The 15,755-nt window shown below is 36.6% G+C and overlaps 1 protein-coding gene across 7 annotated transcripts in view; it reads right to left on the reverse strand.

Annotated features, from left to right (window-relative positions):
* Positions 1-15,755, reverse strand: part of ROCK1 (Rho associated coiled-coil containing protein kinase 1) — a 144,409-nt gene that overhangs the window by 69,957 nt on the left and 58,697 nt on the right. For 5 of the 7 annotated variants that reach the window (XR_013961521.1, XR_013961522.1, XM_080686180.1 and 2 more), the window contains 4 exons: positions 15,052-15,143; positions 9,781-9,940; positions 5,894-5,954; positions 905-993 (listed from right to left, as the gene is read on the reverse strand). Coding sequence is in view for 5 of the 7 variants with exons in the window: in XM_080686180.1 (XP_080542306.1) it covers positions 905-993; positions 5,894-5,954; positions 9,781-9,940; positions 15,052-15,143 (402 nt within the window). In the remaining 2 variants the exon portion in view is untranslated. The remainder of the gene's footprint in view (positions 1-904; positions 994-5,893; positions 5,955-9,780; positions 9,941-15,051; positions 15,144-15,755) is intronic. The other 2 variants (XM_080686181.1, XM_080686179.1) reach the window with 1 other exon arrangement.

Here is a 15,755-nt window from a genome sequence, read left to right on the forward strand (position 1 = left end):
AGTTTGTCATTTGCCTTTTAATTTTGATTAATTATAGTATTTTTTGGGTGTAGGAAGTTTTCAATATTTATGTAATAACATCTATTTATCCCCCAACCCCCACCATTTCCATATTTTATAATTAGAAATTAATTCCAAATCCCGGTATCAATTAATTATTTGCTTATATTCAAGTGCTTTTATAAAAAAATGTGTGTATTATAAGCTTTGCTATTTATTCTATCAGAAATGGTATGCAGTGAGAATTTTACATGTTTTCTCTTAATCCCAGTCACAAAATTGCCAGTTTTCTCAATTCCATTTGTTGCATACTTTATCTCTGTTATCTCTGTATTTCTTTTACTTAATATATCCACTAAAAATATAAGTATAAAAACTTATTGTTTGTAATTAATAAGTAACTCACCATTAAGCTGATATTTAAAATAATCTTTCTACATTTTCGTAAGTATACACTTATCAAATTTAGACTCATAGGAAAAAATTCTGAATTACTACTCTAAAAAATCACAGTGGAAAAAAGAATGTCTGTTATCAAAAATTTAATGAATTTTAATCTTCAACAACATTTACATATTAGAAAGCATCTTATTTAATGTAAACTAATTTGCTCTTTCAGCTACCTAATTAAAATGGGAGAGAAAAGCAATAAATCAGGCACTAAGTGAATCAACACTATATAGTTTTTTAATAAGACCATGAGGAGCAAATACAGTTTATATTCTGAGGAAAAGACAACTATAACTAATGCCAACATACATATTACTTTCCAATTCTAACCAAGACATTCTTCATTGACTGTATATTAGCACTTTACTTCTACTTTAAGTGTTTACAGAGCGCAAGTTTTAAGTAAGCTTTGCTATACAACTTTTAATGTAAGAAACATACAGTTTATTCTCACCTGCACTTCTGCTCCATTTCATCTTTTAATTGCATTTCATTATGCAGTTGTTCTTCCAGCTTGTAAATTGTTTTTTGCAAACTTTCCTGCTTTAATTGAAAACAAAATAAAACTCATTCTACTAAGAATATTCACAGAGATTTTAAAAATAGCAAGTTTATGTTATCATTTTACACTGTTTACTCCCCCCCCCCCCCCTACACATATGTAAGGCACTGTGGCAGGCATTAGTAAAAGAAAAATAAAAAAGATTGGGTCAATAGTTAAATAGTAGGGCATAGGACAATGAGAGGGTGAAAAGAACCTACAGTAAACTATGGACACATAAAAAATATTACAATATAATGTAGTAAATAATAATAAAATTATATATAAAATGTTATGAAGGAGAGAAGAGATCACATCCAATTCTTCCAGGAAGATGTAAAGTTTGAGGTGAGACCTAAAAAATAAAAGATATTTACTAAGCAGAGAAGGTGACAGAAGGAAGGCATTTTAGCCTTCCAAAAGTAGAGAGGCAGGAGAAAATATAATGTATTTGAGAAATAGAATTAAGTATAGGCAGAGCACATAACATAACGGAGAATGAATCACCTAAAATCTGAAAAGGTGAGTGGGACCATGATCCTTGTATGCAAAAATAGGCATTTTAAAAAGGGAAATGACATGGTACTGGCATTTTAGAAAGATCACTTCAGTAATAGCAAGGTGAACAGATTAGAGGGTAGAAAAATTTTAGACAAAGCAACCAGTTCCAGTATTTTCAGGTCTGATATAAGGCAGAGGCTGTAGAAAGGAGAGGAGAAAAATGATAATGGTGTCAATTGGAAGATAGAATTTATAACCTAACAACTGATTAGAAATAAGAATAGACAGAGTACCATTATCAACGATAAGTAATGCAGTAACAATTGCTGGGGAAGGAATGGAGAGAGAACTGTGAGTTAAGCTTTTACCTAGGTTGAGGTGCCTGAGAGATGTGCAGGAAGAGAAGTGCAGTCAGGGAGAGAGAGAGAGAGACAGAGAGACAGAGAGAGAGAGAGAGAAAAAAGGAGAGAGAGAGAGAGAGAGAGAGAGAGAGAGAGAGAGAGAGAGAGAGGATTAAGTAAGGCCTGGAGCACAGAGAAACAAGTTGAACATGTATGAGATTACCTGAAAATGAACAGAGAGTCGAGATCAGAACCACCCTGAGAAACATCCTATCCTATATAATAAAAGCCTATGTGGCGTCACACCCTAGTGCGATGCATGTCACAAGATGGCTGTGCGCACAGTGGAGATGGGGCCCGGTGGCCGCTCCGCGCAGTGAGGCCTGGGGGTCCCGCGGCTCTGTGCGGGGAGGAGGAGACCCGTCCCGACGTCTCCACCGCCTCACATGGAGGAGGCGGGTTGTAGCAGGGGAGAGCAGTTGTGAGCGATCAGGCCCCAGCAGGGGAGGGCAGTTGTGGGCGATCAGGCCAGCAGGGGAGAGCAGTTATGGGTGATCAGGCCAGCAGGGGAGGGCAGTTGTGGGAGATCAGGCTAGCAGGGGAGGGCAGTTGTGGGCGATCAGGCTGGCAGGGGAGGGCAGTTGTGGGAGATCAGGCCGGCAGGGGAGGGCAGTTGTGGGCGATCAGGCTGGCAGGGGAGGGCAGTTGTGGGAGATCAGGCCGGCAGGGGAGGGCAGTTGTGGGAGATCAGGCCGGCAGGGGAGGGCAGTTGGGGGCGATGAGGCCAGCAGGGTAGCAGTTAGGTGTCAATCAGGCCAGCAGGGGAGCAGTTAGGGGGTGATCAGGCTGGTAGGCAGAAGCGGTTAGGGGCAATCAGGCAGGCCAGTGGTTAGGAGCCAAAGGTTCCGGATTGTGAGAGGGATCCCAGATTGGAGAGGGTGCAGGCTGGGTTGAGGGACACCCCCCCCCCCGCCCCATGCACAAATTTTATGCACCGGGCCTCTAGTTTAATAATAAAGGGGAGAGAAGAAGCAAAGGATATAGGAAAGGGGAAGAGAACCTGCAAAGTGGACTAAACATAAAATCCAAAGAGGCAGGGAAAAAAAAAGAGAAAAGAAAGAATGGGAACATGAAAAAGTTATAAACTCTGCAAGTTCTAAGGAGGAGGAATTAGTACAAATACAGCAAAAAAGAAAAACAGGTACGGAATGAAAATTATTCACTGTATTTGACAATCACAAAGTTATTCATTAGCATCTCTGCTAGAAGGCTTTCAAGGAAGAATGGAAAATTAAATTAATTGCCTTTCATGTTTAGTTCTGGGCTAACAGAAATAGTAGGCACGCCAATGTTTTCTTTTCCTCTGTGATCTTACCAAAACAAAAGATAAAAGGTGGCAGCCACTGAAAGAACATATGGCAATCAGCACTGAATAAGATCAGCTACCCAAAACACGATTCCATTGAATATTCTTTGAAGTCCTGATGTACCACTAATCCTACAGATTAAGTAATACACTGAGAGATGGGTTACAGAAGCTTCTTATTGTCACTTTCCCCAGGTTAAAGATGTTTAAATTTTAAAGATTTCTCACCTCTTCTTAGCTATATAACTTGGCAAATAGCTCTATTGGGATGGAAATTTAAGAAAGATGACTCGAACAGTTAACAGGTGTTCACATAGTTTATTTTCCCTCTTCTCACTTTCCCTTCCCATCACATGTTCTCTTACATTTTTTTTTTTTAAAGAAACTCAGATTATTTTTTTAAAATACATTTTTATTGATTTCAGAGAGGAAGGGAGAGGGAGAAAGAGATAGAAACATCAATGATGAGAATCACTGATCGGCTGCCTCCTGCACGCCCCGTACTGGGGATCGAGCCCGCAAACCCTGGCATGTGCCCTTGACTGGAATCGAACCTGGACCCTTTGGTCTGCAGGCTGACACTCTATCTACTGAGCCAAACCAGCTAGGGCTGTTCTCTTACATATAAGAGTTAATATATCAAGGAGAAAGAGGAGAATTATATTAGCTTATAAAAAATTATTGCTACCCACTCCCCTCCTCAGTTAAAATTATGTAGGCTATAGTACACAAAGAATTCAAAAAATGCTCTAAGGGTAGTCAGGTCATTATTTCTGATATTTATAAGAAAAGTCTGGTTTACCCAAAAGGGCCTTCTCAAATGTAGCTATGTAAGATTTTTACTTTAACCTCTATCTTCTGAATATGAGCTATATGAAAACAGAAAGGACTCATGTTTCTAATAGTTACTTCCAGTCATTTTCAGTGGACAAGCCAGTAGTCATTCTCCATTTGCCCCTTCTCCCTTCTCTCATTGAAGATCCATCATCTGTCCCTTTTTGCCTTGAAATCTACACACTGGATAACCTGGGATTTTTCTGTTGCCCTATAATTTTAAGGTTATTTTCAGACTATGGGGAACACCAGCAGGAAATCAGAAGGTGGGAGAAATAAAGTAATAAGTCATTCTCCCCACACGCTTCTTACATTACTGTGGTTCTAGTAGTGTTCTATGTTCTATGTTCCTCTTTTATGATTCTACTAGAGGCCCGGTGCACGAAATTCATGCATGGGTAGGGTCCCTAGGCCTGGCTGGCAATCAAGGCTGATCAGGGCCTTCCTTCTCCCAGCTGCTGGCCAGGGCCTTCCTTCATTCTGCGCTGCCCCCTGGTGGTCACCGCACGTCACAGAGAACGGTCGAACTCCTGGTCGGTCAAACTCCCGAGAGGAAAATTTGCATATTAGCCTTTTATTATATAGCATGCTTTCTCAGAGCTGTGGTAACAAGATTTGTCTCTCTTTGGCCCTTCAGACTAGGGGCAATGGCATCTCACTGTTAATCACTGGGTGCTTTAACACTCTATATTTATTGCTCCCCTTGATCCTGCTTATACCACTGTTAATAGTCCCTTTTTAAACCCCCTTCATTTAATAAATGAATAGACAAAATGTGGTTTATACATAACATAGAACATATTCAGCCTTAGAAATGAATAAAATTCTGTTACATGCTACAAAGATGAACCTGAGGACATTAGGCTAAGTGAAATAAACCAATCACAACAAGTTAAGTATTATACACTGAGTGGCCAGATTATTATGATCTCTGAATACACACACTCTGAGTGGCCAGATTATTATGTGTTCAGAAATCATAATAATCTGGCCACTCAGTGTATGATTCCACTTATATGAGGTACCTAAAGTAGTCAAATTCATAGAGATAGACAGTAGAATAATAAACTAGGGGCATAGGGAAGGGACAATGGGGAGTTTAAAGGATAGAAAGTTTAAGTCTAGGATGAAGAAAAGGTTATGAAGATGGATGGTGGTGATGGTTGCACAACAATGTGAAGGTGCTTAATGCCACTGAATTATTCACTTAAAAATTGGTTAAAATGGTAAATTTTGGTTATGTATATTATCACACACAAAAAATTATCTTCATTTAATTCTTTCAAATGTGCCATCTGTTTTCCTATTAAGACTCTTACCGATACATTGATTTATCATAAATTCTTAACTTCAAGGGATTAGGAAGACCATGACTGTCTATCTGTGTAGCAATTTATAGTTTATTAACTGCCTCCACAGATAATATCCTATTTGATATTTAGGCAAGAAATCAAACTAGAGAGTAGACAGTAAGTAAAAAGTGCTATAAAAATTTAAGTTCAGCCCTGGCCACTGTGGCTCACTTGATTGGAACATTGTCCCATACACCCAAAGGTGGCAGATTCAATTCCCAGTCAGGGAACATACCAAGGTTGCAGGTTTGATCCCCAGTCTGGGCATGCATGGGAGGCAACTAATGTCTATGTCTCTCTCTCTCTCTCTCTCTCTCTCTCTCTCTCTCTCTCTCTCTCTCTCTCTCTGTCTTCCTCTAAAATAAATTAAAAACATATCCTCAGGTGAGGATTTTTTAAAAAAATTCAGTTCACTAACTACATATTCAGAATATGTTTACTTAATATCATGCACACAAAATACATTATCTACAAAGCAACTTTTTTAAAAGAATAAGAAAATACCTACCAAGCTTTTATCCACATTGGAGCTAGTTCTGTTATCATTAGGATTTGCTGAAGATAAGTATCTGAAGGAACAAAGATTTTAAAATTAAACAAAACAAAAAATTCTTTAATGTCCAATAACAATTGATAACAAATACATGTTTATTTTTTATTATTATACTTGCTCTGCTTTATATATATATATATATATATATGTATGTATATATACATATATATGTATATATACATACATATATATATATATATATAATTTTTTTTATTGATATCAGAGAGGAATGGAAAGCGAGAGAGAGAGAAACATCAATGATGAGAAAGTCATTGATCGGCTGCCTCCTGCACGCCGCACACTGGGGATTGAGCCAGCAACCCGGGCATGTGCTCTGACCAAAATTGAACCGTGACCTCCTGGTTCATAGGTTGACGCTCAACCACTGAGCCACGCTACCTGAGCCTTGCTCTGCTTTTTAAAAATTGAGTACAGGTAAGGTATTAATGCTGCTGCTGCCACTTCCCCTGCTACTTCCTCTGCCATGCTACAAACACTATTATTAATACTTCTATCACCACCACTATAGCCACTGCCTTGTTTAATCAGGAGAGCTTTCTCAAAAAGATACCAAATAGCTACAGTATACTGTACAGCTCTTATGGGGCAGTATTAATGTGCTAGATATTAATAGTAAAAAAATAGAAGGTAATCAAATGTCCTTTAACTACTTTTAAACATATTTAACAGCCCTGGCCAGGTGGTTCAGGTGATTGGAGTGTCATCTTGTACACCAAAAGGTTGCAAATTTGATTCCTGATCAAGGCACATACCTAGGTTGCTGGCTCAATTCCCAGTAGGGATACATACTGGAGGCAACTGATCAATATTCCTCTCTCACATCAATGTTTCTCTCTCTTTCTCTCCCCTGCTTCACTAAAGTCACTAAAAGAAATAAAAATATATCCTTGGGTTAAGATTTAAAAAAACACATATATTAATAGTGGTCTAAAATAGCAGGAAAATATGTCCCTTCCTATGTTATCCTTGAAAATTATTCCGATCAACTAGAGACTCAAATAATCAGGAGACAACTGGGACTATGCAGTAGACTGGTAGAGAAAAAGTCCCCTGTGAAAAATGACAAATTCTAAATGTAGTACAATTTAATTCCATTGACTATTAAGTAATTCAGAATTCAGTGTGAGATTCTGCATTATGTAAATAGAAGTATATAGCAATGCCAGTAAAATCTGAATTAGATAGGAGATAACACTCGTTGATCTCTAAGATGTCTTCTAAATTTAATATGCTATTAAATTTAATATGGTAAATTTTGTATTATGTATAAGCTGAAGTTGATATTTAGCTTTTTTTCAAAATTAATAATGTTTCTTTGAATGCAGCACTGGAAATGTAAGCACACACCAATATACATCCATTTATTCTTCTACTTCTTGCCTTATTTTCTTTTTCAAGTTTCTTTTGCATATTATATTGTCGCTTTTATATAGAATCTGGTCATTTAGGTAGCTTTTGTGAAAGAGATGGTAGATGATAAGAAATGTAGCTAAAAAGTTTAAGGCTATTTTAAATCATTTTAAATTCAGATATATTTTAGCAATAAAGATCTCTGTCTTTAATAATTAAAAATATGTTTAGGTTTCAGAAGCAACAATTTCAGAAGTTTTCTATTTTATGCCAGTAATTCAAAACTATATTTACATATTATATATTACAGTAAGGCTAATCAATAAGCAACCATCCCCTTGATCACTCACATAATACATAATTACCAAAAAATGCTATGCCACTCAATAAGGTAATGGTACTTAAGACCAGAGTTCAATTTCTACTTTTCAGAACCTCGGAAGTTAGTTTGGGATATGTAACATACGAATACAAGGAAAAACTAGAGAACATAATCAAGTGTATGACAATACTGTACAATGTTTATCTAATTCAAAATTAGATAGCATAATGCTTATCTAATTCAAAATTAGCATTGTATAGATAAGCCTAAATAAAGTAATTAACTGCTATTATGTAAGAATATCCAAAAAACATGGGGTCGTTGACATCAACATCTCAAGTGTTTCAGAAACCAAGACAGAGAATAATTTATAAAACTACAAAAAAAAAAAAATTGAAAGGATACTTCAGCATAAACCACTTTAAAGCTTCTCTGAGTATTTATTTCAGTATAAAAGAGCTGTAGTATTATACTCATGAAGGGTTAGGAGGGAAAAAGAATTAAAACCTGGGACTTTTCTAAGGGCCAAAACTCAAGTACTACTTACCTGGTTGGTGATGCAACAGAAAGTATTCAATACTGTTTAACATTTGGGTTATTGGAAATAATTTCATAAGCCAGGATTAAATTGCCTTCTTGTTTCCTAAACTTGACCTGAATTAGCACTTATAAAAAAGTTGACTAAAATGACAAGACACTTCACTTTAAAATAAGGTTAGCTTGTAATAACCTCAAATTTAATAATTACTCCAAGCAATAAAAATACCTAATACCACTCTAATGGAGTATCATTTACTTAAAAAATGTATTTTTAAACATAAATCTAATAAATAGATTTAACACACCTAGTAAATGTTGCCATATAGTTCATTGTATATTGGTACAGCACTTTGTTCAGATTTCTACTGTGTAGCACTTACTAACCTATATTATACAATCTTATCCATATCCTCACTAGGATGTTAGCATCTCAAGAGAAGGTACTATATCTTATTCATCCTCTCCCTGTACCTTGATGCTTACTACATACCTGACAAAGAGTAAGTTGTCAAACATGTCTGTTGAATGAATGAATAAATAAATGCTCAGCAAAGTGAAATGATGCTAAATATTTAACTTATATTTCAAGTCCAGTTTTAAAAACTAAAGCTAACGTTAGCTCATACTATCCTATATAATAAAAGGGTAATATGCAAACCGACCGAACGGCAGAACCACCAGTCGCTATGACATGCACTGACCACCAGAGGGCAGACGCTCAATGCAGGAGCTGCTCCTGGTGGTCAGTGTGCTCACACAGGGGGAGCGCTGCTCAGCCAGAAGCCCTGAAGCCAGGCTCACGGCTGGCGAACGCAGCAGTGGTGGCAGGAGCCTCTCCCGTCTCTGCGGCAGCACTAAGCGAAGAGCAGGCCTAAGCCATCAGTCGGACTTCCCCTGAGGGCTCCCAGGCTGAGGGAACCACCGAGTGCACGAATCTCGTGCACCGGGCCTCTAGTTAATAATAAACACTGACTGCTTACTCCATGTAAAGCATTGTTCTAAGTGTATTGCTGTGTTTTGGTTTACTTAACCTTTACAACAACCCTATGAGACTAGTGTTATCTTTATTATCATAATCATCATCCCTTTTTTGAGAAAATGGGGGCATAAAAGGTCAAAGTCACTAGCCTAAAGTCACAGTGTCTTACATGTTGGAAGATATTATGAATTCATTTAGTGGTTTTTGGAAGGAATCACAATTTTCAAAAATTATAGGCCTTTGGTAACATCAATATAATGATGATAATGCTAGGAAACTGTATGTTGTTCTAAAATGTATTATAAAACCAGAACTCTTTGGATAACAATATTGACCATAATATTAGTATTAAAAGAAGCATTTAACCTAGTAATTGCTATAACTTGAAGATACATAGTATATCATTCAAAAAAGAATTTCTGTAAAACAATATCCTGAACATGGACGAGTCTGAAAGAAATTAAATATGAATACTAGAAAAATCATGCATTGCTAAAAATGATATATTTTAATGATATTTTATCTCTTTATATACCATTAAATCTACTTTAAAGTTCTTCAGACAGTTTTTAGATACCCCAAGAAAATACAACAACACAAATTAGTACCTATTCCTAAAATCATACTTACCTACGATTGCTATAATATGTAAATCCTACAAAAGGTAGTTGATTGCCAACAAAAGCTTTAGGTATAGGGAATGTTTCCTCATCTCCTTTATCTTCTTCCAAGTCATCAAAGTTACTTGTATCAATGTCACTACTTAAATCAGGTACAACTGGTGCCACAGCTAAAAATAAAAATAAAATTAGCAAAATTTAACTGCCAACTAGTTGTTGATTCCCTACATTTCTAGTCTGTATAGTACTAAATAGTGAAAATTTTTAAGTGGTACATGGTATTCCAGAAGACCAAAGGCTTTGGAGTCAAACAGACTTAGATGTGAATCCTGGCATTGTCATTCACTAGTGTGACCTATAGCCTAGTTATTTAGGTCTTTTCAATTTTTCTGCTTTCTGTCTTTAATCATACACCTGTCATTTCTTTATTTCTAACTCAAATTATTAGAAAAAGTAACTTTATAAACTTAATACTTTGTACCTATAAATTAAGAGTGAATAAGATCAGAAAGCTCATAGAAATCTTCCAAAACCCTGCTCCCACACCACCAAGAAACAGATGGTAAAGATTAATTGTCTTGCAACTTATATCTAAGTGGTAAAACTATCAAAAGAATTATTATTTGCATAAGTTAAGCAATTTTGCGAACAAAAATTAGAGAGCTGAAAACAATTAAAACTGTTATATAACTTTTAAAAACTTAGCAGGTCAGAGAGGTCAGTTCAGAATAAAAGTATTCTTGGTATTTTAGAGGTGGGAAGTGAAAGGGGTAGGAAGAAAGAAAGAAAAGAAAAGAACAATTAAAGTCTATAGTCTTTAATTTTTCTTTATTTTTTTAAATAACCACAAAACAGGAGTTACTAGGATTAGGAAAAACTATTAAAATGTTTGCAAGGGGGAGAAATGAAGATGGCGGCATAGGTAAACACCTAAACTGCTGCCTCGCACAACAATATCAAAACTACAAATAAAAGACAAAACGGACACCATCCAGAACCACAGGAAAGCTGGCTGAGTGGAAATTCTACCACTAGAAGAAAAGAGGAAAGCACATTGAGACTCAGAGGAGCTGCAAAAGGTTGAGGTACAGAGACTCGCACGCAGAGAGGACGGGTGGCTATGTGCACAGGCGGCTGAGTGTATGGTTGGCTTTCCAAAGCAGGAGGGAGACGGAAGCTCCCGACTGCACTGAACTCCAGTCCTGGGCGAGACCCTGGGAAACGAGACTCATTCGACGGGAATCTGGACTGTCAGGAAAAGACAAAGCACACTGAGACTCGGGAGCTGCGGAAGGCAGAGGTCTGGAGGTGCACACACGCAGAGAGGACTGACTGCTAAATGCACGGGCAGCTGAGTGTGCGGCTGGCTTTCTAAAGCGGGATGGAGACGGAAGCTCCCAACTGTGCTGAACTCCAGTTCCGGGCAAGTTTCTGGGAACCCAGACTCATTCAGGGAGAAACTGGACTGTCTGGCAGCAGGAGAAACTCGAGGGCGGCTTTCTCTCAGAGGTGCTTGCAGTGATTACCAAGGGACATTGAGACTCAGGGGCCTCATAGGGCAGGGCTGATGGGAAGCCAAGGCTATTGGCTCCGCCCTGAAACTCCACCCCATCCAAGCTGAGCACAGAGGCTTTTGTAATTTTGCAAGTCTTGTCTCATAAGAACTTCCAGCACAGAAGTTCTCCCAGTGTAGACACAGCTGATCCTCACAGCCAATTGGCCTGGAGGTCAATTCCTCCCAGTGATACCAACAACAATCAAGACTTAACTACAACAAGACTGTGCACACAGCCCACAAAGGAGTGCACCAAGAGTGTCCACCTCAGGTAACTGGGGAGGCTGAGCCACTGGGCCCTAGAGGACACCTACCACACAAAGCTACTCTACCAACTCAGGGAAGGAGCGAAAATGTGGAGACAAAGAAACAGATCACAAATGAAAGAAATGGAGGAAAGCAAACGACTGGATATAGAGTTCAAAACCACGGTTATAAGGTTTTTCAAGAATTTCCTAGAAAAGGCTGATAAATTTAGCGAGACCCTTGAGGATATGAAAAAGGACCAACTAGAAATTAAACATACACTGACTGAAATAAAAAATATTATACAGAGACCTAACCGCAGACTAGAGGACTGAAAGAATAAAGTCAAAGATTTGAAATACAAAGAAGCAAAAAACACTCAACTGGAAAAGAAAAAAGAAAAAAGAATCCAAAAATATGAAGATAGTGTAAGAAGCCTCTGGGACAACCTCAAGCGTACCCACATCTGAATTATGGGGGTGCCAGAAGAAGAGAGAGAGCAAGATACTGAAAACCTATTTGAATAAATAATGACCGAAAACTTCCCCCACCTGGTGAAATAAATAGACTTACAAGTCCAGGAAGTGCAGAGAACCCCAAACAAAAGGAATCCAAAGAGGACCACACCAAGACACATCATAATTAAAATGCCAAGAGCAAAAGACAAAGAGAGAATATTAAAAGCAGCAAGAGAAAAACAGTTAAGTACCTGTTACGACTGTCAGCTGATTTCTCAACAGAAACTATGCAGGCCAGACAGGAGTGGCAATAATTATTCAAAGTGATGAATAGCAAGAACCTACAACCAAGATTATTCTACCCAGCAAAGCTATCATTCAGAATTGAAGGTCAGATAAAGAGCTTCACAGATAAGAAAAAGCTAAAGGAGTTCATCACCACCAAACCAGTATTATATGAAATGCTGAAAGGTATTCTTTAAGAAGAGGAAGAAGAAGAAAAAGGTAAAGAAAAATTATGAACAACAAATATATGTCTATCAACAAATGAATCTAAAATTCAAGTGAATAAAAAATCTGATGAACAGAATAAACTGGTGAATATAATACAATCAGGGGCATAGAAAGAGAGTGGACTGACAATTCTCGGGGGGAAAAGGGTGTGGGGGGTGCGGGAAGAGACTGGACAAAAAGCGTACACCTATGGATGAGGACAGTGGTGGGGAGGTAAGGGCAAGGGTGGGATGGGAACTGGGTGGAGGGGAACTATGGGGGGAAAAAAGAGGAACAATTGTAATAATCTGAACAATAAAGATTTATTAAATTAAAAAATAAATATGCCAAAACCGGTTTGGCTCAGTGAATAGAGTGTCGGCCTGCGGACTGAAGGGTCCCGGGTTCGTTTCCGGAAGGGCATGTACCTTGGTTGCGGGCACATCCCCAGTGGGAGGTGTGCAGGAGGCAGCTGATCGATGTTTCTCTCTCATCGATGTTTCTAGCTCTCTATCCCTCTCCCTTCCTCTCTGTAAAATATCAATAAAATATATTTTAAAAAAATAATAATAATAAATAAATAAATAAAATTTCTCATAGAGGAAAAAAAAAACAAAAAATATTTGCAAGTATGTTAAATCTAAGTATATGATAGTAAAACCATAGATAACATCATAAAGCTTTAAAAAATATAGAAATGATAATACTAACAGAATTATATAATTACAGAAATTCTTTAAATATAAAATTCTTTTAAGTCAATGAAGTAATTCACTTTACCCATTTCCATAACTATAAACAGTTATATTAAAGAGGTACAATATTATAAAATGCTATTGATTTGGACCCCCCAATTCCACTAGACTGAGCTACACAAGGTAAAGAACGTTTGTTGTTCACTCCTGTTTTCCTAGTGCCTGAAATAAAATAGTGCTCAGCACACAGATGTTCAATACTTGTTGATTAAATTACCTCCCCTCCTAATTAATGATCAGCTTTTCTATACACAAAAGGAAATGATGTCCTCCTTACTTTTTAGAGTCATTTATTGTGTGGTTATTCTAGTTATTAATGCATTGTTTCACCTTGAAAAGGAATTTAAAGCAATACAAAAGACACTTTGTATTTCTCCCATCCCCTTTTAAATTTCCTTAAGTTTTATAAACACATTTGTATGTTTTCAGCCTTCTAAAACATTACTAAGTGTAACTTGAATAAAAACATAGAGCTTTTCAATGCAACCATTCATCACCTCACTAGCTACTCATCTCTCTGTCTTGCAAGTTTCTCATGCAACATGAAGGCAACAACCATGTCACATTTACTTGTGAGGAGGAGGAAGTTCCTTACTTCCTAGTGTACAAGTATTAATAAGTTCTCTCAAGGTCAAGCTGCTACTGTAGCTTGTCCAGATAGCAGGTCATTCAATGTCATTCTGTCTAGTGGTATAACTTCTTAATTTCCACAAGAATTTATTTCTCCTTTTCTCTTCTCACTCAATTTTATAGCTTAGTGAAATACATACACAGTACTCAAACACAATATAACTATTTCTTTTAAAATATTTGATAACTAGAATACTTTACCTATTTTGGAAAATATACACAATTTATTTCTTCTAATTTAATAAGATTTTTCTCCCCTGAAAGTCTCAACTAGATAGGCAGTCCTTAAGACAAATACCTAATTTATAACTGTTCCTAAAATCACACAGCTGAGTTCATTTCCATTATTACTGTTCCCTGTTATTACTATGGTAGGAATGAGGGGCTGGTATACAATATCATTTCTTTGACAAATAAAAAGGAAGAAAGTTCCTGAGACTTTAACGGTGGAAAGATAAGTTCTTGGCCTCCCAAACCCACAAAGATGATGGGAACTTTGGCACATTATAATTATGATTGAGCTATGTTGAACTAGGTTTTCTGTGAATCATCATATAGTTTTAACTTTTTTTAAAACAGGGAAATGTCCTAAACTGACTGAAAATGAACTTCTCGAATACTACATATTTTTATTTGTGAATTGCAAGCTTCAAGACTACTGGAATCAAGTATATCATAATTTCCTATATCCTTACACAAATTAATATTCTATTAACATATATTAATAATAGAACCTTGTATTTTATGTTAGGTTTAAGTAAAAATAAGAGAATACCTGGTATTTTCACAAGAAATATATTTTAATTTAATTAACCCTTATTTTTTGACTTTCCCACAATGAGATACTAATGTCTAAAACAAAGAGCAATTCAACCAAGTTCAAAATCAAATTGTGACTGCAGAGCCCAACTCCATTACATGTATATAATATTTCATTTTGTTATCTTGAGTGTAATGTAAAATAAGTAGCAGTACAATTTTCCCAATACTATCAAATATTATCTCTTTAACTAAGTTAGGACAATACCCATATTGCATCTGTGTACTTTAGATTTTCATTAGCTATACGCAATATATTAGCAAGGCAGTTTGAACAGACTACCATTACTTTCAAGTATTCACTGTGATATGCAAGAAAAACTTACTGTCTCGAAGTGTTTCCCAAGCCCACTGATCGTTTTTGAAGAAGAGATGTCGTTTGATTTCTTCTACACCATTTCGCCCTAATCTCACCTCTCTGAATAAAGAAGGAAGTAGAAAAGTTATTAATAATTTAAGATACTATTATCATCTGTCTAGATTTATTTGTGGGCATAATGCCAAATCTACGCAGGATAAATACCAGTATAGGTCTAAGTCACCCTAAAATTATACTGACTGTCAGCATAATTTTCAGCTTAAATAAAAAAGTTGAAGGCTGAGAATACTAAAGAATTTTTTAAAGAAAACAACACATATTTGTTGATATTACATGATTTCACCCTGCTTCATAAGAATAAGTAAAACAGTAAATTTTCTTGATAGCTTTTTAAAACAGTGGTAGTTATACATTTTTTGCAACCAACAACTTTACTTCACACCAGAAGCTAACAAAAATTCAGAAAGGTATTTAAAATTTTAAATTTCCATTTTATAATCTATTACTAGTAATTATTTCTGACCAATCAAAAACAAATAATAATTAATTCTTGACATTACTGTGAGTTTGAGAGCTTTATTGAGACAAGTTAATGATTCTGGCCTCTTCAGTGAACACATAATGTTTAAAGATGTGCCTTTAGCTGATTTTAAAAGAGGAACTCAGCAACTTTTGTTCTCCAGTAGAGTACTTATAAACAATAAGAATACC

Source organism: Plecotus auritus (assembly GCF_963455305.1).
Source record: "Plecotus auritus genome assembly, chromosome: 8".
Taxonomy (NCBI): domain Eukaryota; kingdom Metazoa; phylum Chordata; class Mammalia; order Chiroptera; family Vespertilionidae; genus Plecotus; species Plecotus auritus.